This window comes from Drosophila miranda, chromosome 2, assembly GCF_003369915.1.
Source record: "Drosophila miranda strain MSH22 chromosome 2, D.miranda_PacBio2.1, whole genome shotgun sequence".
In the NCBI taxonomy this organism is placed as follows: domain Eukaryota; kingdom Metazoa; phylum Arthropoda; class Insecta; order Diptera; family Drosophilidae; genus Drosophila; species Drosophila miranda.
This window is the reverse complement of record NC_046675.1, coordinates 6,384,368-6,409,084: the sequence shown is the minus strand read 5'-3', so window position 1 is coordinate 6,409,084 and position 24,717 is coordinate 6,384,368. Positions and strand designations below refer to the sequence as shown.

General features: G+C 47.7%; 2 protein-coding genes across 2 annotated transcripts in view; both read left to right on the top strand.

Annotated features, from left to right (window-relative positions):
* Positions 1 to 24,717, top strand: part of LOC108157125 (neuronal growth regulator 1) — a 49,715-nt gene that overhangs the window by 8,148 nt on the left and 16,850 nt on the right. Inside the window, exon 2 of the mRNA XM_017289017.2 lies at positions 8,411 to 8,852. Within this exon, the coding sequence (XP_017144506.1) occupies positions 8,678 to 8,852 (175 nt within the window). The 5' untranslated portion in view covers positions 8,411 to 8,677. The remainder of the gene's footprint in view (positions 1 to 8,410; positions 8,853 to 24,717) is intronic.
* Positions 14,691 to 15,811, top strand: LOC108157126 (elongation of very long chain fatty acids protein F). The gene is made up of 2 exons (XM_017289018.2): positions 14,691 to 15,173; positions 15,252 to 15,811. Exons 1-2 carry the CDS (start codon positions 14,775 to 14,777, stop codon positions 15,684 to 15,686), a joined length of 834 nt encoding a protein of 277 aa, XP_017144507.1. The 5' UTR covers positions 14,691 to 14,774; the 3' UTR covers positions 15,687 to 15,811.

The following is a 24,717-nucleotide window of genomic DNA, read 5'->3' as shown; positions in this document are numbered from 1 at the left end:
GGTAAAGCAACGGCAGCTGGCGACGAATGAAAATTGCCGCCCAGGAAACCCCTCGTGCGCAGGCCGGAGGGAGGGGAGGAGCAGGAGCAGGCGAATGAGGAGGGTTTAGCATTCACGGAATGCCGGAGAACTATGGAAGGTTGCTGCAGGCCAGACACTGACGCCGGTTACAGTTGAAATTTCAAGACAGCAAATTTTTAATTGCCTGGGCGGAGTCCTAGTCCTCCGTCGGTCCTGTTCTCCCATGAAGGTCGTTGTCATTTATGGGGGCCCATTCACAGAGCCCCCTGTCAGCGTATCTGGTGCTGCCCCCCCGGGGCATGGGCATGGGCATGGGCACGGGCACGGGCACGGCAAACAATTAAAGAGCACAAACAGTAAATTAGATGTTTACTCTCTGCCGGACGGAAGAAGGCGCGTGAAATGGATCCGTAACAGAGGAGGAGGAGGAGGAGGAGACACGGAAAACGTGTCACTAAGCCAATATGCCTAAGCTTTTTGGCCCAAAACGAATTTCCTTTTTGCCATCTTTTTCAGCCACTTGCACTTCCATTTACATAAACAATTTGTCAAACTGTCAGTATTTTGTGTGCTTTTTTTTCCACACCAGACAACCTGTCAAGCCCCTCCCCATCACCCCCCCGCGCGACTGGCGCTTCTTCCGCGGGTCAATTTACGTTGTCAACTGTGATGGAGCCCGCGGTCAGTAACCTCCTTCCAACTGTTTGGGCACCTGTCTGTAGTCCGTATTTAACGCCTTTCTGCGGGAAATTGCAGACGAAATGAACTTGTTCTCCCGACGGCCAGGGGCTGTCGCTGAAATTAATGAGCATGTCACTGGGAGGGGGGGCAGACAGAGGGCCAGACAGAGGGCTAGACCTGGAGTCAGGGACAGAGGGCGCGGGCGGGTGTGCGGGGTCCATCAGGAGGTCGTCTTCGTCGTCAACATGCGTTGACATTCTAATGACACTTACTTGACATGCTGTTTGTTAATGGTAATCAATAAATTATCTCTGGGCCGTGTCCGTGTGCCTGTGTGCCTGTGTGCCTGCGCCTGTGTGCGTGTTGTTAGAGGCCATGTTTTTGTGTGCTTCGACTATAATTGATTTAGGCTGAAAGAAGACTGACTGCAGGACTACTGCTGGGTGGTGGATAAGCCAGTGATTTATTGAGTAGCGACTTGGCCAAAAAGGTATTTCAATTTGTTTATTAATCACAGCTGGGGCCAAGTGCTGGGGGCTGGGGGGCTGGAACTGGGGGTCTTGACTTGCCTTTTGTGTTGACAGAATCGTTGCATGTCATCGGCTCGGCAAATATCCGGAATAAAGTCAGAAACCTGCCGCATCATGTGCGTCTCGAGTGTTTGTTTGCCACAGCCCCCCTTTCCCCTTCCCCCTGTTGGAATCCCATAATGCCCAGAAAACCCGAAAGTCATTTGGGCGTAAAACAAAGAACACCTGCTGCTGCTCGCGAGCGTCCCACCACCCCCCACCCCCCGTCATATGCCGTCATGCCACGAGCAAAGCCAAAATCCTAGCACGCGTCGGCCAACCATCAAAAGGAGTGAGAGAGAGGGGGTGTACCCCCTTTAATACAGGCAATCAATATATTCCCAATAACGTATTATTATTGCCATTCTCGGGAACGGGCCATGGCTTTCTGGTGCTTGGGTTACGGCAGGATCCACCACAGCTGACGCAATGACAGCTGACACATGGATACAGGAACGACAGACAGTGGGGACAGGGAAATACAACTAATACGTTGTGGAATCCTTTTCTTTGGCTTAGATTCCTTTCCATTTTGTGCATTTTTCGGTCTGTTTTCTTACATGTTGCGTATTATTCGTTATGTCATGCGAGGATTTTCATTCAATCTCGTTGTGTTTTACATTACGGCGTCTGTTGCTGTTGCTTTTGCTTGTTGTTGTGCTTTCTGCTGGCTGCTGCTTTTGCTATCTGCTGCTGCGCTGCTGCTGCTGCTGCTTCTGCCGGCTGCTGCTTTTGCTTACTGCTGGCTGCTGCTTCTGCTGTTGCTGTTTGTGTTTTTGTCCGCCCCTCCCCGCTTTATGGCACAGTCAACAATTTTATTTGTTACACATATGAACCGTTGTCGTGACCAGCCTCCCGATCCGCCTTAGCTCAACCATTTCTATGTTGCGTCATTTTCGTTGTGTGTTTGCTTTTCTGTCTACGCTTGTAGAGGGTATTATTCTTATTAGCAGAGCTTTGAGCAGCACAAAAGGTGACGCCAGCAGCAGCAGAGCTTGCAAAGCCGCGCCTGAGATCGAGAACGAACACCCGATAACCTTTTCCACCTGCGTTTCGTGTGCTTGGCTTCGTGCCTTCGCTTGAGCACGATTGATCAGGTCTTACAGGAACAAAAACAAGACGCATTCGGTGAGAGAGGGTTAGCCACACAGCAAAAGCAAAAGGCTGGCTTTGGCAGGCTTCGATCAAAAAGTCCGTCGGCGCAAAACAGAAAAAAAAGAACACGCGACGCAATAAAACGTGTGATGGGATTTTTTTTTGTTTTGTTTTTTTCTTGAGGGCTAGAAACAGTAAACCTCCTCGGAAAGTGTATCCACCGCTTCGTTTGATTCCCAAAACCAGACTTCCTTTCATGTTTCATGTTTTTGGGTTTTTTTTTTGTGCTGTGTTTTTGGGTTTGTTTACTCGGATGCTGTTTCCATTATTTACTTGGCCATTTATTTATTTGTAGGTGTCGAAAGGTTAACGTTTCCCTGCATATCCCCCATTGTACGTGTATTGTTCTATTATTCTATTATTATTATTATTGTGTTGCTTTTGTTTTGTGGGCTAAACTGTGGCTCTAACTGCTGATTGCCATTCAAATGCGGTTACGGTTTTTATTTCCAGCTCTAACTTTCGCCAAAAATGCCGATTTTTCCAGCTCCCGGAGTAATGGCTGGAAAGCCTGCCCTGCGGTTACTTTTTTATGTTTGGCAATTTTTCATGCTGTCATTTTATTGATTTGATTTATGGATTTTGTGTGCAACACAAAAAAAAATTCGCAACAAATGTCGCCGTGCGGCTGCCCCGAAATGGTGGACAGGACAATGCGCTTGAATATTTGCATTTAAACTGCCCGGGAAGGCCCCCATTCAATTTCAAATTCAATTTCCAATGCTTATTTTGTTTAATTTAATTGTGTGCATCGCATCGAACATATTTATGCAGAGCTTCTGGTGGCTGCTAGGAAAATTCTATTTAAATGGGAAAATGTAGCAGGTTTTCCTGCCTGTCACTGGATTAGAAGCCATGCGGGAGTGCATAGGCCTTGCCGCAGAGTCCGTGCGCCGACGTGCCTCGCCATGCATGTTGGAGGATACAACAAAAGGCAGTCCTGAACACAGGGAGAGAGTGAGAGGAGGGGAGGGGAAAAAATGTTGACGGCACAAAATAGCAGCACAAGCAGAAATTGCATCCCAGGGCACTAAAAGGGATAATCCATTTCGGCATAATAAATAAAGCAGTAATTGCCAAGTGAATACGGCACCGAGGCAGGCAGCTCCAGAGCTCCATGAACTCCAGAGCTAGAGCCAAAGCCAGACCCAGAGATGGATATGCATGTGCGAGAGAGAGAGAGGGTGGGGTGGGGGGTTTCCGTGTCCTGTGGCAGACTGCCTGCCACCCTGCATAATAGACGAATTATGTTTGCTTCAGCAAAAATTCCTAAGTATCAGGCGGCAGAGGTCCCTGGCGCTGCACCAGAGATAGGTCCTGGGCCTGGACCCCGGTTTGGGGCTGCATATTAAAGCAGACGTCTAACGCCTTAATATATGCAGAGATTACTTTCATATTTCATGTACGAGCACCGGCGACTCGTAGGTATTCATGGGCCCGGGCATTGTCCAGTGGCCCCGAAAGTTGAACAGAATTCAATTTTCACCCCCCCGCCAACCCCGCCACCCCCACACACCGTTAAAGCTGCCCGGACTTTGGCACAAAGATAAGCCCAAAAAGTTAAAGCTTCGGCCTCGGGCGACGGGATTTTGCATTCCACTCGAGTGCTAGATGGGTGCTTGACTTTTCTGCTGGAAAATGTCTGTCAACTTTGTAGACCCGCGCTCTCGCACACACACACACACACACAGACAGGCACACACGCACACGGGAGTCAAGGAGTGTGTGATGCTGGAGATAACCTTTTGAACCTTTGACAAACTGCTGTAGCGCAACTTTTGCCATTCGTTTGGAAAATTTTAATAATCTTTTATCGAGCTGTATGTAGATCCCCCCCTCCACCCCCCACATCACTTGCCACATCTTCGTGCTTCTTCGTTTTTCATTAAAACTTGTTCAACTGCATAGAAGGTGGGAGCTCTGTGCGTGTGTCAGCCATCTTGCCACATTGTTGCCGTGTCAATTCCCGGTACCAGGCCCAGGCCTGTGGCCGTGGCAAGTGCTCCAGCTTGAACTTTGCACGCAGCCAGCCAGCCTTTGTGTGTGACTGAAGGACTTGCCGCACACATACATCCATTTTTTTTTTTTTCTTTTTTGCGGCCTTTGAGCTGGAAGTTGGCTTGTTAATCATTTCGATGACAATATGGTGCCCCACCGACAGGACTTTGTCGTTGCAAATAATTCACCGCCAGTGGCCGACAGAAATGGGGGCGGCGGGTTCCACGTCTACAAGTTTTGCGTGGATGATCCTATGCCTTTGCCGCTAACCGTGTCTTTCCGTTTTTGTTAATTTTAATGAGGCACACTTGATAGTTGGCAAAGTGGCATTCAAGAACCCAGGGAAAACTACAACTGAGAAGAAAACTAAGAACTAAGAAACAAAGGGAACAATCTGGAGCATTGGCAAACTATGCTCTTGGCTCTCTTAGAGCAGAGCAGAGCTTAAAGGCTTGAAAAAACAAATATCAGTCATCGGCTGGCTGAGAACACATACAAGAGAGCGCTCAAAGTCCAGCTACGGCAACGCGCTCTCTTATTGGTACAACAGCAAACTTCGTTCTTGTCTCTCTCATCAAAGATGTCGCTAAAGCGCACTCAGTGCTGCAGAGCATAACGCAAGATCCGCAAGAGAGTCGGACTCATACCATAAAGCGCACTCTTCTAGGCTGTCAACAAAAGCTCAAAGTCCAGCTCCCGCAAAGCACTCTTTTTTCTTCGCTCTACTCTTTCTCATCAACCATGGCATCAATGCGCTCTCAGTTGTAAGATCCGACAGAGAGTCGGACTCATACCAGCGAGCGCTCTCTTGTGGATTATCAATAACATTTAAAGAGAAACAAAAAAAGGTCTGCTCTCTACAGTGCCATGCAATAGCAGATTTTTCTCTAAAGCAAAGCCAAAGCTCAAATCGAAACCGCTGCAGGAGGGCAGCTCTTGTTGTCTTGCTGCCTGCCCCTTGAGCCGCGCTGTGCTGTGCTGTGCCACTTGTTTGGCATTTGTTCGTTTAGTTTACAATGCAATTAACCCATTTTAAAGTTCCGCTAGTCGACCGCAGCGACGGGGTGCTCGAGAGCCTGACAGAAGACGAAGCTTTTTCTTTTTTCGCTGGGATTTAGTTTCACCCGGGCAAAGCGCAGCGCTCTCCCCTCAGCCAAATGAAAATCAGTTTCACAGCGAAACCAGCAAAAACTAATTACGACTTTGCTCCAAGGAAAACTTGCCCAGCGAGTAGCTGTGGAAATTGTACCGCAAAAGTGCAATTTGGTTGGAAAAGTCGAGGCGTGTGAACTGGCAAAAGTCGAGACTCAAGTTACGATGCGATGCGATGCGATGCGACGGCGACGGCGATGGCGAAATGGAGCGGCATAAAAATTAAAAACATCCGAGCGTCGGAACGTGAAATGTTGTATCTTTTTTTGTTTTGTTTAAATAATTAAAACCGCTTTATTAGAATATTAAAGTTTTATGGCGACCGCAAACAGCGGCAAGGGTCTATCGTTACCGATGAAACGTTTAGCCAGAGCCGTCTCGGAGATCAGATGGCAGGAAAAACGGGAAACGAGAGAGGAGAAACGAGACAAGAGAAATTTGTAGCCGTGTGTGTCGGTGGGTGCCCCTCCCCCCCCCCCCCACGCACAGCGTGTAGCATAAAAATCTGTAGGCCCAAAGCCCATAAAACTGATGATAACCTTGGCCACCGTCTCCAGGTTCCGATGACAACGACGTCCCTGCATCTTTTGTTGCCGTTTTATGTGCCCGCCGGCTGTTTATTTACGGCTATTTACCGCCTACATGATAAAAGCCTTTTCCTTTTGGGGCACGGGGCACCGACTTTTTGAGTAATTATACGAGTGCGGGCGACTCCTACGATAGATACAAAATATTTTATTGCTCCTCCAGGATATGAGCCCGAGCCTGAGCCTGAGGTAATAATGAAAACGATAGATAATTATGCCCCCTACCCCCTCTCTAGCCCCCCTCTCTATCCCCGTGTCTATCCTTCGATCTGCTGGCATTTCGTGCGACTTTTAATGGACTTTTTCAAGCGTCCCAGTCGGCCAGTGAAAGTGGGTCCTGCTGCACGGGTTAATCTAAATTTATAACTTAATTTTTTTTTGTTCCTGAAGAGTCCAGTCGCCAGTCCTTGTCCACTTTTCGCTGTTGGTTTTTATGGCTGTGGCCGAGACGATGTACTCGATGTAGTTTTTTTGTGGGGGGGGGGGGGGGAGGGAGGTCCTGCACGGAAGTGATAATGAAATAATTTGAATTTTTTTCAGGCCACTCGCATGGCCCAGGATAAAGCTGGCAAACTCGTAAAATTATGCAAAACTTTGTCATTAAAAATGGCACAAGTGGTGGAGGAGGGAGGGGGATGGGGAGGAGGGTATGGGGAAAGACTGAGGTTCCTTGGCCCCAGGAACAATTTGTTATTTGGCTTTGGACTTTGCTCTTGAAGTGTTGTTTACCCATGGCCCATAGGAGTTTATTCTCCCAAGCAGCGGCATGTGTGTGTGTGTGTGTGTGGCAGGACTCAGGCAGGACTCAGGCAGGACTCAGGCAGGACTCAGGCAGGACCCAGGCAAAAGGTTAAAAAACGGAACTTTTATAATTTAACTTGTGTGCTAATTGCACTTTGTGGGGTAATTTTGCGTGTCAGTGAAGTTTTCGCTCTGCAGACGCATTTCGGTGCGCCCCCCCGCCCCCCGTGTGTGTGTGTGCATAGATGGATCCCTGTATGGGTTCATGGGGCGCATGTGAACTCTTTAAAGCCCGCTTTGAGCCACAGCCAAAAAAAAAACAAAACCCTTCCCGAGAGCTGCACTTGAAAGTTGGGCGCTTGGCGGCGGGAAGCTACCCCCAAAACGTCAAGGACTACAGGATACCAGCTATTCGGACTAGTACTGATACCATACACAGAGCGAAATAGGCTACCATTTGGGTGGAAAAATGTATTACAAGTGATTTTCCCGGCGAGTGGAAATCGTATAAAAGAAAGTGTTTTTCATTTACATGAAATATGGAAAAAATTATTTTAAAAATATTTATTTCATTTAATTAAAATATAAAAAAAAAGTCTATTGAAATTAAATCTTTTAAATTTGTAATATTCTAAATATTAAATTGTAAGATAAAAATTCATATTCTAAATAAATATATTTTCTATTTAAAGTATATATTTTCATATTTTAATTTTTATTATTTAGCTTTATAATTAAGATTTTATTTTTATTTTTGTATAAAAAAAATATCACTCATACAAATTAAATGAAATTAACTGATGAAAATATAATCCTAATTATAATAAAAAAAAAGTAACAGCGAACAACATAAATGTATCTGTGATAATATTTTATATTTACATCTTTCATATTTGAAAACAAAATTGTATTTAATTATTTTCATATTTGAAGTAACAAATTAAAAATATTTTGTTTTTAAAGTTAAAACTTTTTAATTAAAAAAAAAATTAACTTTTTAAATTAAATTTGTATTTAATATATCAAAAGAAATAAATATATAATTAAGTTAAATATCAAATAAAATACATATATTTCTTAAATAAAAAAATGCAATATTAAAAATATAAGCTTCTCGTCGTCGTCTGCAGGGTGTTCAGCCCCCTAGTAATTTTATATAAATATATAAAAATAAATAAAAAAAATAATAAATAATAATAATAATAAAATAATACAAAATAAATAAATAAATATATTTAATATCGAAAATAAATTATATTTATTTAACATTTAATTTATGTTTCAATCAAAGTGAATTCTTTCAAATTTCACTTTATTTGCATTTAAAAATGATTGTCTATATTTTCTGCCAGTGTATATTGGTAGATCTATATGAATATGAGGGGCATGGAGTGGTTTGTGGTGCAAATTATTGCTGGAAGTGCACAAACTCCCATTCAAACTTGCACCATACGAAAGGCCCTTTTGAGTCTGCAACTGAAACAAATATTTATTTATTTATTGCAGATACAGAAACAGATACAGATACAGTCGGACTCCGACAGGACTACTGTGGCAATTGGAGGACATGCAATGATAATTAGCTATTTGTTGGACTCTCTCTGGCGCAATAAAAATTAATTAGAAATTTGTCAAGGATAAAAAAACTGCCACAGCGACTATGCAAAACTATGTTCAGGCTCAACTGAAATGAAAACTTAAAGCGGCAAAAACCCCAAGGGAAACTCCAGGAAATTTCAACACAAAAAGCGAACAAAAATCGGTGGCAAAACAATGAAAATAATTTCGCGTGGCATACGTTCGGGCGCCGGTAAGGAAGACGACTCTGCCGCTTGCAGGAGGCGCCGCACGGCGCTCAAAATGAATTGCCCCATTCTGATTGTAATTAGCCTTGGATGGCTGCTGCACAGCCACGGCGGGGCAGCCGAGGCAGCCATTTCAAATCGAGGTAAGTGATTCGTGGCAGTGCCACCGCCGTGCCACCATGTTGCACATCTAATTTGGCCAGAGCCAGAGGGGCTCTGCCATTTTCCATTCTCCATTCAGCGGCACTCAACGCAAGTTGCATTTATGTAAAAGAGAGCGAGGCCAAAGAATACAATATATATATATATATAATAAAATATGAGCAGGGAGTGCTCGGTGGCCGTGGGGCCCCGCGTAATCCCCTTTTTGCTATTTTAATGCCAGTGTAACGCTGCATAAATCCAGGCGCCGTGGTCCTCGAGCACGTTGTGGTGTTTAATGTTTAAAGCCGCCAGGGAAATGGCGGAAAAAAAAACCCCAGTTGGGGCGTGGTCACTAATCCCGCCCCCCCCTCTCCCACCACCGCCCACAATTAATAACTCGTTATGGGTCCTGAAGGCATTAGGCAGGCTACCCAGGACTCTCTCAATTGAAAAGTTTTTTGTAGACCCGCACAAATAGTTGGCTTATCTTTTGGGGCAAGTTTTTCAGGTGGTGGCCTGGGGGGCGGGGGTGCTGGGCCAACCAATCGATAAATTTAAGAGCACAACATTTGTCTCCATTATCGCAAACGAAAAAACTGCGAAGCGCATAAAAGAGCCATCGATGCGTGGCGCAGACGGCGAGGGGGGGGCTTTGCAGCGAAAGGGCGTGCTCAATAAAACAGAACAAACCAAAGGAAGACCCACCACCGCCCTTATCCCGCCCCCCCCCCCCACAGGATCTCTGTGGCGCCACCAGAGTGGAAAAAGGTGCAAAAAGCAAAAGCAAAAGCAGTAAAGGTATATCAAAGGTGAGAATGTGCTTTTGTCACTGATCATAAATTTCTTCGTTTGCCGGTATCCACAACAGGATGTGTGTGTGTGTGTGTATCTTGTATCTGGGTATCCGTGCAGGGCAATAAAACGTAACAATTGACAACGGAACGCAGCGAAAGGGGGGCAGAGCGGGTCCTGACAAATGTTTATTGAGTAACACGAGCCATAAACTGCAAGTCAGCTGCCCCCCAAAAACTTTCTTTTGACCCATTTCCCAGGAGCTGCAGCAGTGGCAAGCGGAGGAGCAGTGGGTGGAGCAGGCGAAGGAGCAGTGGGTGGAGCAGTGGAAGCTTCAGTTGTCTGCTTGCAGCACGTGATGTACTTGCCGCATCACCATTTTATAAACTGACAACAATTTTTCATAAGTTTTCCAGCAGCTAACACAAACAACAGCTGTTTTTCCGCCTCGAGGGTTTAGCCAACCCCCCAAAAACCCCCCCCACCCCCACTGGATTTTTGCATATCTTGCCGTTTTGTTTGCCATTTTTAGTGATTTCACTTAAATTTTCATAACAAAATATGCACAGTGCGTGCTTGCAACAGCAGCAGCAGCAGTCGGGTGTGGCAGCAACATGTTCTGGCTGTCATATATTTTTTCAACAGATTTTTTTTTTTTCGCCTCTCTCAACGGCTAAAACCGCATTTGGTGTGTTCATGGGTTTAGTGGGGGGCGTGGCATTGGGAGGAGGGTCCCCCACCCCCACCGCTTTTGGGGATGTACTAGTCTGATATTTGCGAATCCCTTTGGGTATGTAGCCGGCAATAAATTTCCATCAGTCGTCGTCGTGCCTTGCCCCAAGCCGAGTGTGGCCCCCTTCTGGCCCCCCACTGTGCCCCCCCCTTCTGGCTGCCACTGCCGTGGAAACGGCAAATCTGTGTGGCTCAGCTGCTGGGGGCCCTGTGTTGCGGTTTGTACCGTTTGTTCCTCATATTTCCCTGCATACAATTCATTTTCTATATTGGTCGGGAAAAGCAAAGCCTCTTTGCGGCTTCGGCCCTGCTGCTCGTCTACGGCTCAATTACGTGACCAGAACTCACCCGGATAGCTCTTCTCCGGCTGGTAGTTGACAAACCGAAAAAAAATGATTGAATGATTCCTCTAGAGAGGGGGGGTGGGAGCCAGGGCCATAACTTAAAACAAATACAAAAAAAAAAAGGGAACGAGCGAAATGGAAATTGAAAATATCCTATTACCAGGGGATTGGCGCCGACAGCAACACCAAAATGTAATTGAGGGGGGAGGGGGCGATACCCCAGGCGATTGTCATGTGATAATTATACGAGGAGGAGCCAGACCGAACCCCAACAAAAAGCTAGAAATCCCCAAGAAATTTATTAATTAGCGGCTGCCACATTCGTCTCTCTCTCTCTCTCTCTCTGTGGCATGTTTTGTGGCAAACATTTTCACCAATTAAAGCCAATTTTCCAATGTTTCCCCGGCATTCAAATGGGGTGGGGTGGGGGAGGCTCCCGTGGGTGGTTCGCTGGTTCGGAATGGGTCCGTAGCATCCACTAATCGCATTATTAACGCGCCGTTAACATTTTGCGACATTGACTTGAACTTTGGAAGTGACTTTCAAGGCAGAGGGGGGATGGCAGGGGGGGTGCGTGGGGCGGCTAAGGATTTGCTTGGCATTCAAAATATGCTTAGAAGTCTTGGCCAGGGCCAACATTTATATAATACCCTTGAAGTTTTTCGGGGCCTTTTGCCAAATTCCGCCTGAATGAACGCCAACGAATATGGCATGTCCCTGGGCAGTCCTCAGTGTCTTCCCCCACCCCCCCACTCCCACAGTCGTAATCATAATAATTAATACCCATTTATACCTTCTGCCAAACTGGAATCAAGTCATTATCGCCCCATCCACTTGCCGGAGTGATAATTACGGGGGCTCCGGAGTGCTCCAAGTGCACAGATTGTCGGTCCCCGAAAAGTATGCACTACTAATGGCAGTCCTCGAGTATGCAATCCCTCTGTGCGGGGGGGGTTTGGGGGTGGGTATATGTTGTGCATAATGAGTGCACATAAAGTTTTATTGCTCTGACTGGTCGATGGGGATGGTGGGGGGGATAGTGGAATGGCAGGGAAACACCTGTGAAAGCCATTAAGTTCCTTTGGCCAGCCATAGATATCGTGCGTGCCAGGGCCACAAGCCATTGACAGTCAACGGGAAAAAAATTGTGTGGATTTTTATGGCCCATGAAAGAAGAGTATCATGATTTTGACCACAGGTTTGTGGACTGTGGAAATAACACAAAATACAAACGGCCTGAGAGCACGAAAAGACTCTTTCTTGGGCTAGGCGCAACTCTTAAATCGGAGGCTTTAAGAGCGTTTCGGACAAGCAACAACAACAAAAAACAGAAACAGAATCCAAGCACAGCCGAGCGCGCTGATCTCTCACTGAACCGAATGCCTACCAGCGCTTTCGGGTGCTTTGCCTTCGTGGCTTCGTCTCGCAATAGCAACAACAACAAAGAGGCATATTTCGGTCGCTTGGCGGCGGGCGAGAGAGAGCGGCAGAAAAAGCAGCGATCTGCCAAGGCAGACGGAAAAAAAGCTGGCGGACAAAACAGGAGCACGCTGGAACACGTCTGTCTCGCAATAGCAACAACAACAAGAGGCGCATTTCATGATCTAAGCGGTGGGTGAGAGAGAGCGGGAGAACAAGCACCGATCTGTTTATAAAGCTTGCCAAGGCAGACGGAAAAAAGCTGGAGGGCAAAAAGGAAGCAAGATGGAACACGCAACAACAGCAAGAGGCACATTTCGTGCGCTAGGCGGTGGGTGAAAAAGCACCGATCTGTTTGTGAAGCTTGCCCAGGCAGACGGAAAAAAGCTGGAGGGCAAAAACTACCAATCTCTCTGCAAAGCTTTCACAGGTAGGCGAAAAAAAGCTTGAGGGCAAAGTCTTATCTTTTTATTTTGTCATTGGCTGCCAGTGCTCGACTAAAGTGTTCGCGGATTAAAAAAAAGGCGAAACACACAAAATTGTGCATAAAATAATACAAATATGTTTGTTTAGTATTATTCTCTCTCTTTTTGAGCTCTGGTTTCTCCGAAGCTCAGTAGAGTATTTTAAGCTTCGGCTGGCTTTCATCGTTTTTTTCATTAAAAAATATAAATTTTTTCCAACATTTTGAAATAATATACGATCGAAAGGGAAGGCGGTTGGAGTGGTTGGAACAAATAGCGGACCAAATGACTGTAATTTGCATTGGTAACCCACCCACGCCCACACCCACAGCCACACCCACTCACAGTGAAACACAAAGAGAGAGTGGAGAGTGGGGAGTGGGGAGTGGAGAGCGGAGAGCGGGTGCGTAGTTTAACACCTGCATGAGTGCTGGACAGCTTCTGTTTGTGTTGGACCTTTCAATTTAAATACAAATACACACACACACACACACTACAGAGAGAGAGAGCTTCGCCGAGTGTGTGTTTGCACACGGACTGTTTGCGGCACGTCACAAAAGTTTCCTGCTGAATTTCCCTTCATTTCCTGCCCGAAAGAGATTATTATTTTCATTTAATGCCATAGCCAAACGACACAGAAAGTGGGGGAGAAGCCAGGGGCCAGGGGCGGGGGGAGGGGACTCACGACAGGACACGACAGAAGCAGAGGTTCATTTTCGTATTTATGCTGTCGCCCCGCAAACTGTTTACTTACTCGTGTACCGCCGCCCTTCATTAACGCTTCATTCGCGGCAAACTTTTAATTTTGGCCGCGACCTGTTAAGGCCATGGCTTTGTCGGGTCCGCATCCTTGACGAACAGGAGAGCCTTGTCCCCGTCGTCTGTGGTTCGTTCCATGTCGTATATTTGCATACTTCCGGTGCGCGGCAAAATGATGATCATTATTATTTCTGTTGTTTGCTGCTGTCGTTACTGTGGCCATTACCGTTATTGCAACAGCACTTACCCGTCGAGGCCCCACCCTAGAGCCAGCACGCTCACCGGCTCTCCGGCTCTCTTCCGCTCTCTCCGGCTCCGGCTCTCTGCCGCTTGGAGTTCTTTTCCGAAAATGGCCGCCATGCGGTTATGGCTTATTTGTGCAAATGAGCCGCCGTCCGTTTCATTGTCCTTTGGGGTGGCGGCATGCAAATGATTGTTTTGTCGGTGGCTGGCCTGGCTGGCCCCACAAGGTCACGACATGCAGGCCTCAAGGACATGCGTACACGTACGAACGCATCAATTGCGGCTTAAGGACTCCAGTAAGGGCCTTCCACAGCCCTTCCCCTCTCTCCACCAAATTGGTGGCCACTCAATTGATTGATTCCCGAGGCGTGCAAGTGCTGCATTTACTTAAAACCCTGCAGAGCCCCGGGCTCCTGGTCTCACTCTTTAAACTTTCGACCACAAAATGGCTGCCAAACAAATTGCACCTGCTGCCCGCCTCCCCCCCCCAGCTCGTAAAACAGGGTCCTTCCACTCCCTGGGTGGTACAGCCCCTTCAAAGGGTATCCCTGTTGTTGCTTTTAAGAGCCATTTGTCCAATGCCCGCGGCTATTTACAGCCATTGTAAGGACTTGCCCTGGCAGTGGGTCACAGCAGATGCTCGCTCTCCCTCGCTCTCTCCCTCTCTCCTCTTTCTTCTTGGCTTAATTTCAAAACAGTTGCGCTTCTATTGGCAGTTATGCTGCAAAATTTATAGCCATACTCTCCGAAACTGGGTTAGATGCATATACCATCCCCGGATGGCTGCGGGGCCAACGATTAGCGTTGAGTAACATCATTTTTTACCACTCTCTGCTATCGAGGAAGTTTTCCCCCCATTGTCAAATAATGGGAAAATCTTGTCGGCGTAAAAACTTTGTGTCTGGCAACGGCAAATCGAAGAAGAAACCATGTGTTTCATATAGTAGTCGTTTTCCCTTTCTTCTGGGCAGAGGCTTCTGGTGTCTCGGGTTCAATGCGGAATGCGTGCTGTTTCTCATTTGCCGGTCATTACCATAGCCTCGACGCTTTGGATTCGGTTTGGGGGCCGTACTCTGGTCTATTTCAGAAGACTGAAGACCTTCGTGGGGCTGAGACCTGGCGCTGCGTGTGTTTCAAGCGACAAGGCAAGGACAAAACTAACGTCAGGATGCGGCACAACGTGGTGGCTTACTTGTATTGCCTTTTGAGGGATCTGTATGCCGAGCATAGCGATCCACGGGTGGCCCACCTGCCTTTGGTCGGCAATCTGTGGATTGTCCTGGCCTTCGTGGCCCTCTATCTGGCCTTTGTGCTCCACTACGGGCCCAAGTGGATGGCGCACCGTCGGCCATACGAACTGAAGACCGTCATGCAGGTGTACAATGTCGTCCAGGTGGTGGCCAACACGGTCGTCTTTCTGTTCGGCCTCTCGAACACCTACCTGCGGCCGGGCTTCAGCTGGTCCTGCCAGCCCGTCGACCACACGGACACCACGCCGCGGATGATGAATGTCCTGTATGCCTCCTACGGCTACTATATGCTCAAGTACTTGGATCTGCTGGACACGGTCGGTAGACTTCGGTCCATTGAGGGGAGTATTTCGGAGTAACCGCCTCTCTGTCCTCTCTGTCCTCTCTGTCCGCAGGTGTTCATTGTCCTGCGCAAGAAGAACGAGCAGGTGAGCTTCCTGCATGTGTACCATCACGCCGGCATGGTGTTCGGCGTATCCGTGTACATGACCTTCCTCGGCGGCTCCCACTGCACGATGCTGGGCATCATCAATCTGCTGGTGCACAGCGTCATGTACGCCTACTACTATGCCTCCTCGGTGGGCGCCCTGCGGCACCTGCTCTGGTGGAAGCGTCGCATCACCCAGCTGCAGCTTCTACAATTCGGCTACCTCACGTGCCACTTTCTGCTGGTGATCGTACGGAATCCGTGCCACTTTCCCGTGTTTATCGCCTTCATCGGTTTCATCCAGAACATCTTTATGTTCTCCATGTTCTTGGACTTTTACTACAAGGCCTATATAAGGAAGCACCCAAAACGGAGGCCAGAGTCCGGTCTAGAGCTCAGCTGAGCCTACCCCTGTCCCCCCTTCCCACCGCCAAGTAGATGTTTAAATGCCGCGTGTGTCAGTCGCTTATGCAAATTATTGCCGCGTTATAAATAAACATTCGAATTGCTACCTCTTTGCATCGTAAATTGTTTTGCTTTGGTAATCAATAGCCTCGGGGGGGGGGGGAGAGGGGGGCACTTATGAGGCAAGTTCTGGCTTCAAAAGGGTCAAATGAAATATCAATGAAGTCGAAACAAAGTCGCACGAGGCCCGGGGCAGCCTTTTAACTTTTTGGCCAAGGCAAACATAGACCTGCCCCACCCTCCTATCCCCCCCCCCCCCCCCCTGCCTTGTTAAACACATTTGCCTGGAAGGACCAAGTTTAACATCTGGTTTTCTCTCTTTAAAAATGCTTGTAAGCGGGCCGCAGGGCCACGTTTGTGCCTCGTTTAGGCCCGCACAATATTTTTTCATTTATGTAAATTTTTTTTGGAGCGTAGGACCCTTCCGATGGCAAATTAAAAGCCAACAAACCGAAGGTCACACAGGCTTTATGTTTTTTTTTGTGGCAGGCGCCAAATGGAGCTTATTAAGTGGCACAGACAGTGGCCTCAGAGTCCGCCCCCCCCCCCCCCCCCCCCCCCCCCCCCCCCCCCCCCCCCCCCCCCCCCCAAAGGAAATGCATGTCGGGGCCTCTGCTTGGTCGTGCGTTTGCCCAAAGACATTAAAACTTTTCTAATAACAAAACTTGTGTCGCTGAAGCCGAGCGTAAACAGACTCGACTCTGGCACGGAAACAGGACGGATGTGGCCACAATGTTGCCCAGCCACGGAGGCTGTAGTCAGGGTTGAACGAACCCTGGAGCCATCAATCAGGCAAATGCAGTGTATCTCGTGTATATCGTGCCCCATTTATGACTCCGCACTTGCAGCATTTAAGTGCGGCCCGTAAACGAGTGTGGCATACTTTATGGCCAATCGGCAGCCCCCATGTATCGAATGTAAGTAATAAGGAGGACTTTTACGACGCCTCCCACGTCCTGCTGCCAATCAATATCTTGGGTGCCCCCTCAACAATTTTCTATTGATGTTCGGGCCGTGGCCCTAATCGCTTGAAGCTCTTTATAATCCCATGAAAATGAACACCAAAATCTGGCCAGCGAGAATCTCTTTCATGTGTGTCCCTCAACCAGAGCCCACCTGAAGCCCGTTTTGAGGCTCCTTTCACCTGTTGCGGCCCACGCGTCGTATGCGTAATGAAGAAATTCAAATTCCATTAAGTTTATGCCCCCCCTCCCCCTCTCTGAGTTCGGTTCAGTGCTCAATGACCTTTTCCACCTGGCCAAAGGACCCTCCCTGGCTGGATCACATTTGCCTAATGGAGATTAGCCGGCATTTGGTTTTTATTTGAATTTATTGCCGATGCCTATCGATTTTTTTTTTCGTGTCGCACTTGAGCACTTTTTGTCTGCTTTTATCGGTGTAACAAAACAATAAATCCTTGCTTGTGTGTGTCCTGCCAAATGAGTGGAAATTTGTAATAAATCCAAGGGCTAGAGGGGTGGTGGGGGGGTGGGCTTATCTGGGTGGGCGATTTGGTTAATTTGAAAGTACCCGCTGCACGCATGTGTATAAATCAAAGTAATTAACTGGCTGGCCATGCAACAGGTCACAGGGGGGGGGGTCAAGGAAGCGCCCCAAAAAAACCAATCAATCAACTCAATTAATATCGAAGGACTGTTGGGTAATGCACTGGCTAATATCCTAGCCAGTCGCAGGAGTGTGGAAACTTTTGTCGTATTTGACTTTGGCCAAGTTTCTGGCAGGACTCTCCAAAAGGAGAGCACAGAGTGCAGTGCAGGACTCTCCAAGGGGAGAGCACAGAGTGCAGTGCAGCACTGACCGAGAACTTATGACTTGTCAACCAGCGCGTATACTTCATTGAACTTTGAGCAGGGACCACAGCCAGGACCAAGTTTCCACCACCTTGACGGTGGGTGGGGTGTGGTGGGGGGGGGTCTCTCCGCCACTTGCTGCCATAAATCAATACATTTCAATTCCTTCGCCTCCATGCGAATGCATTCGAGTGCTTCTCTTGCCGAGTAAATAACCAACAAGGACTTTGCTCAGCACTTGAGCAATATCTCGGCATAAGTAGGGGGGGAAGGGGGGGGGGGGCTCTACTGTCGATAATGAAGCATCCCAGGAAAGACACAGCAGCGGGTTAAATGAGCTGGAAGTCCTCTCTCACTCTCTCGCTTTGTGTGTGCTCTGGCGTCGTCCTGCCAAATGGCTGCCAAGAGCGGGCTAACATAAATGCTGTAATAATATGCTTTATAGCCAAGAATTTTATTTAGCCAGGCGCTGGCCTGTTCTCCACCTCAAGACGAGAGTCGATTGTCCTTGGACAAACAGATTGGGGAGAACAAAACACAGCCCCAACCGCAGCAGCTGCTGGACAGGAGGGGGGGGCCCCAGTTTTGGCCCCAAAATGCAGTAAACATAAACTGCAACAGCAGAGACCACACCCACAGCCAGAACGAACGCCCAGCGGAGCGTTTTCCTAGCCTTCTTTTTTTGCTGGTTTCAAAACTTTTCAGGCCCCCCCCATTGGTCATGCCGCTCACGTAGCCAACCAAAAAACTAAAACAAAACAAAGTAAAACCAAAAAAAAGGAAAAACCAGCCACCAAGAAGTTTGCCTTCGAAAGGAGGAAAAGGTGCCTGGCGGCCCCGGCACTGGCACTGGCATTGCCAATTGTGCTATTTAATTAAAACTACATTTTTGGTTAGCAGACAGGGTTGCCACCCTGTACAGGGTGTCCAGGACTTCTGTGAGACACTTGATGCGCCCGAAAGAGTGTCAGAATCGTAAAAAAAAACCCCAAGGGAAATGGCATGGAATTTTTGCCCTTTTCACATAATTTACTTTTTCAATAATTCACACAGCTCCAACGGTGGCCAGAGGCGGGGGGGGTGGGCATGGCCAAAACATGGCCAAGAAATTAAAAATACAACAGGAAAGGGTAGGGTGGGGTGGGGTGGGGTGGGGTTTGGGGGCCGGAAAAGGATTGCTCTGACAGCCATACTAATTGGTTTGTTTTACTCGTGACTCTAATTAAAAAAATTTACTTTACGACTTTTGCCAAGGCCAGGGAGGACCTAATGACGGTACGCGAAGAACCGGAGAAAACTGGAGACAAGATGCGGGAACCCCGGAAGTGGTTGACGGAGAAAAACCCTCAATAATGGCAGCGAAAATTGGCAAAGCCATCCTGAAATCAGATGTTTTTCGCGAGCATGTGCCAAAAAAGGTCAAAGGCGGGGGGGCGGGGAGAAAGGAAAATGGGCGAAAGCATAATTTAGATGGAGATGGAGATTATCAAGAGGCGAGAAAAAAAAGGGATGCCTGTATTTTAATTAGGGACTCGCCAGGGACCAAAAATATGTTTAGCCGGACGGAGTCCAGGACAGGACGGAGTCCGAGATGTACTAAATCGAGTTAAATGCAATCAAAGCCAAGATAAACCCCCCCTCCGACCACCCCACCCCCCCCCCCCCCCCCCGACCCCGGCTGTCCGTGCCGTGCACTGCACTCCACGCAATTATCGACTGGGGGGCCCGGACCCCAAAGAGAGCTAATTTATCGACAGACCATCGGAGGATAGTTCTTCTTTCCTTTTTTTTTCCTTCTCTTTTTTTTCGTGTAACAAGTTCGTTCAAGTTTGTTAAAGCCGGGCAGCGTCATGGGCCCGGATGGAGGCGGCAAAAACAAGGTTGAAAAAAGGCGAAAGAGGCGAAAGAAGCGAAAGAAACGAAAGGATAATTCTGTTCAATGATTGCAATTTCAGGCAGCGCGTACTCTCGAGAAATCAGGCAAACATTTCGAGTATTTCGGTTCGATTAGTTTTTCCGGCTGTGGCTGGAGAGCGCGGCGGGTGGGGGGGGAGGGAGGCAGGTGTGGATGTCCGTGCAGGTGCATTTGCTGTTTGCCTACGTCTACATCTATATTGGGGTCCGAGTGGGAGACCATGTCCATGTCCATGTCCTTGTCCGTGTCCGTGTCTACGTCTATGTTTATCTTCCGTTTTCGTGCACAAATTGGAAAAGTTCCACGCGGTGCGGCTCACAAAACAAATCCAACAAAGCAAAAAGTTCATTTCCTATTTATATTAATTTTCAGCTCGATTTTTCCTGCCTTGCCTCGAAAGCTTCTTTAATTTCGCTTAAATTAGTCGTCAATTTGTCAGAGCAAACAGTTTTCCAGCAAAGGGAAGCCAGCCGGGGGAAAAGCGGCTTTTAAAATCAATAATTGTATGGGGCCCCGTGTGGGTGTACGTGTGCTGTTTGGGACATAATGTGCGCCATAATCATCTCAAAGGACACACAGGATTTGCATATTAAATACATTTCCCCTCCGGTCCCCCCTCACCACATTTCTTTTTCGGCTTCTGCACGTGGGCTGCTGGTGGAGGAGGCACCCCCCAAGGAGACAATTTCACTTTTGTGTCCTTTAAACAGACAGTTTTGTACGAAAATCAAGCACAAAGTTGTGGGCGTGCCCACATATGTATGTATGCCTTCCTCCCACACAACACACCTACACTCGCAGAACACACACATATCTTGTAGCTGTATGATTAACTGTGGAGTGTATTACTCGTCGCTTGTTAAGCCCCAACCACCGCAGAGATTCTGTAATTTTAAGCAACAAGAAAGACAAGAGAGAACAGATTTGTTTGGCTTGGATGATGATTAGAACAAGAGATAGCAAATTGAAGGGCAATTTACGAAACGCAAATAACCCACGGCACACTTTTTCCACTGCAGGAAGCACAGTCGATCTTTTTTCGCTCTCACTGACCCGAGCACCTTTTCTACCTGCGCTTTCGGGTGCTCTGCTTCGTGCTTTCGGTAGAGCCAACAACAACAACCACCAGATTAGGCGACGCATTTCGGTGAGACAGAGAGAGAGAGAGAGAGCGGCAAGGCACCGCTCTCTTTGCAAAGCCTATCGCGGCAGCGCAAGCAAAGTCCGGCTGTGGCAACCAGCGATCGCTCAAAAGCGAGACGAAAGCAGAAAATCAGGTTTCTTTTTGTACACTTTTTGCGCATTGTGTTTATTGAAAAAACTGCTTATTTTGGAAGCCCAGAAACTCTTGCGTTTTATTCCCCTCTCTTTAGGGTATCTATTACTTCGGCATTTGGTTCTTTCTGCTTAAGCTCCCCTTATTAAAATCTGAACTTAGCTGAAATTCATTTACGTATTGACGTAATGCGGCATTGCATACTTCTGCTCCCGATAAGACTGTGACAGTGGCTGGGGGATGGGGGGCGCTCGTATATCCCCGGCAAAACAAGAAAAAAATCAAAGCTGGAAGTTGTCACACCCCTGGGACTTGGCAGGGATTCTGTCAAGGGGCGGTGGTACTTTTATTATCGGCCCGAGATGGCAACAACAGTCAACCGACCAAAAACCGAATTGAGATGCTAAGCACTGCGCTGAGATTCCGGTTGGGTCCCCGGGAATGCCACCGAACACCCCAGAGCACCCAGAACGGGTGACATCGAGCCCGAGCCCGCGCCAGAGACAAGAGCGGTGGATAAATTACGAGCAGAGCAGAGCAGCAACAATGGACCCCATGCCACCCCCCACCCGGTAGCAGGGAATGAATGACTCCGGGAAGATGAAGTTTCGAGTGAGTTCTGCTACCCATTTCTTGGCCCTGTCTCCACCGCAAACCGACGAAAAGAAATAATGAAGAATCCACCCACCACCCAACAGACCATTCCAGGGGGTGGGGGTGCGCGCAGGTGAGAGCGGAAGGCTGCTGCTGCTGCTGGCAAGATTGAGATAACACGCGAATTTGTCGCGCTGGCAGATTTGAAACAGCGACATTGATAAGCCAGCGATTGGAGACCAGAGTTCGTTCGCAGAAGAGTGACAAGTCTCCCAGGAAACGGAAACAGTGGAATCGCAATCCATGATGATGGGCAGGAGGCAAGAGACACAGAGTAAGAGACAGAGTAAAGTCTCCAGATGACAACAGCCAGTGCCAATCACAACGACAACGAGAGGTCCCAACAAGGCCGCTGGGACAGATTCTCGTTGGCTACAACAAATTCCGGGGCGATAAGTCAGACTAATGTCTTGTGGATGTGCTAAGGAGCAGTCCCTGGCCCCATTGCTGGCATTTGCCATTGTGCCTGTGCTTTGCATACTAAGAGCCAACACGTCCTGGCCAAATGAGAAACGAAACGTCAACTGTGAGAGGGCTTATTGATTTAAGCGCTTTTAATTGCAGACAACGGGGCGGACATCCCACGCACTGGATGTTCGAAATTGAATTGAAGTCCGGAGCTGGATCTGGACCTGGAGCTTGTGAGCCTTTGAATATGCAAAAGCATAAATTTGAATTTTAAATTAAGTTCTTTTGGGCCCAAGGGAACGAAATTATAGAAGCTTATGTTTTCAATTAAGCAGTTTTTGCACATCAGGTGCGTTTAATGCCACTCAGACGGTCAGACAGCAGACAAAGCCGGTGGAGAAAAGAACCCATAAATGACAAGCGGACAACTAAGCAGAGGGGGGGAGGGGCATCGTTAAGCTTTTTAATGTACAAATTTTGTCGCCAGACGACGGCATCGTCAGCTGTTGTCAGCGAAGACAATTCGAGAAGCTTTCAGCAGAAAGACAGAGAGCGGTAGAGCGGGAGAGCAAACCGAGAGATATATATTAAAAGCGACAGCCGACAAGTGCCGAAAATTGAAATGAGTGGAATCGGGTCGCCCACACGCTCGTCGGAGGCAGCAGCAGGTGCGGGTGCCGCCATTGATGCTTGCCCATAAATGCTGGCAACTTGTTGGACGGGACGGAGGCCCCGGGTGAAGCTGTCACCCAGCATCATCAAGTGCAAACAATGAGCGCTTCAAGTGGCTGGAGAGGACAGGACCGGCAGGAGAGGCTTGTTTAATGAAAGGACAGAGTATCAAGCGAAAGCAAAACATATGAGCAAAGGACTGTTTAATGAATAGCCCCGGGTTAATATTTGCCTTGATTTCTTTCTAGCTCGCTTTTTGCTCTCTCGCACTCGCTCCCTGTTTGTTTCTGGGCAGAAGGGACAATATTGAAGTTTCTCGTTAGGAGCAGAAGCAGAAGCAGCAAAAGAAAAAACCCAGGGAACCCAAACAGAGTCCGGGATGTGCCCGGGCTCTGACTCTGGGTCTGGCCTACCAGTCAGGCCTACCGAAGGTTGACAAACAAAGCGGCTTTTGTTTTCAACAGCCAAGAGGGCAGACGGTGGGGCTATGGACCAAAGATGCCGCAGGTGTAAACTTCAAAAGGAGCACTCGGCAAGGGACGACTGCTCGGAGATGGCTGAGTGGTTGGATGGGTGGTTGTAATGAGGAAAGCGGTTCACGGGTGGTAGGACATCCCTAATACGATTTTGTGTCCATAACGATAGACACATAATACATAAATCACTTATCGGGTGGAGATCTACTAGTCCCCACCCCTGGGGCGGGTCATTTAGCTTAGCCGTCGGCTTATCATATACATAGCTCCTACATTCTGGAGCTAATTTCGAGTCCCCTTCTGAAAGGAGCAGATGCGGAAAGATGTCACTGGGTGGAAGTGAAAAGAAAAACAAATATCTGCCGAGAAATAGCAAGTTAATAGCAAAATGCTGTCACAACACATCCCCAGACAGACAGACAGAGACAGAGACAGAGAGAGACACTCATTGGCAGCATCATTCATCTGTGCATACGGACGGTCTGTAAATACGGGACGGACGGAGAACGAGATGAAGGATAGACGGATAAACGGGAATGTGAGATATCCAGGACACGTTGGACGGAAAGTAGACACTTGTTTTTGCCTTGGCAGCGTCTCGATGGCAGCTTGTTAATATGCAACTGTTTTTGTTGCGCTCCCCAGAAATGCTGCTGTTGCATGTTCATTTCCATACACACACGTGGGGTGAGGGGGAGAGGGGAGACGGAATCCATCCGTCAAATGGAAATTGAATGGATTTTGATTTCATATTTTTTGCCCTTGGCATATTTTAAAATTTGATTTACTTGCCACATGCTGGGGCGGACAGCAAGGAAAAATCAAAAAACAAAATGTAAATCTCATGTCAGACATGTCTTAAAGGGAATCTATGGCTGTGGTTGTGGTTTCTTTAAAGTTGCATTCAAATAAATTGTTAAATGGAAAATATAGATTGTATTTTATGCAATTCTTGAGGTTTTTCTTTGGTCTGAAAGGGAGCCCAGAGTCCTTCCCCGAGCGCCGCTTATCCATAATCGGTCGACTGTTTTGCATAATCGTCGACTGTGACATGGCCTTTTAATGTACAGCACACGCAGCGGCATTCCATCCACACCCTCCGACCGGCAGGCCCTTCGCCCGGAGCCTTGTACAGTTTTATTAATCGACGCGTGTCACTTATTAGCCGCAGGATTTTTCATATGCTGCGCACGCACATGGTGCGGGGCGTGCCTCAACCCTTTGACGGGCAAAACAAGAGCAGAGAGCATTTTGTGCTTTGATAAATGACGTACACACACACACACAAACACAAACACACACACGCATTAGCCCGCAGTCGGTGCGCAGTTGGGAAAATGGAGAAAAACTAACAATCGCATAGAGAAATCAACAGAGAAGCCGGCAAACAGCCACAGCCACAATTAATTATAATTTTTCCTTTCTCCAAATTAGATGTGCATGTTTGCCGCTCATATTTTATCAGATAAGCCACCAAAAGAGGCAGCAAACCAGGTGGTACAACGGGGGGGCGCCAACGGGGCAGGTGGCTGTGTTCTGGGCATTCAAAAGATATAAATAAAAACCTAAATAATTCAGACAAAGAAATGGCCATGAACTAAATTTAATTGCAAGTTATTTGTATATTTTTAATGGATGAAGAATGTTTTAATTACTTCTAAAATGCACAATGCACAAAAACTGAACAAAAAGAAACCTTCTTTTCTGCTTTCGTCTCCCTTTTAAGCGATCCCTCGCTGCCAGAGCTGGACTTTGCT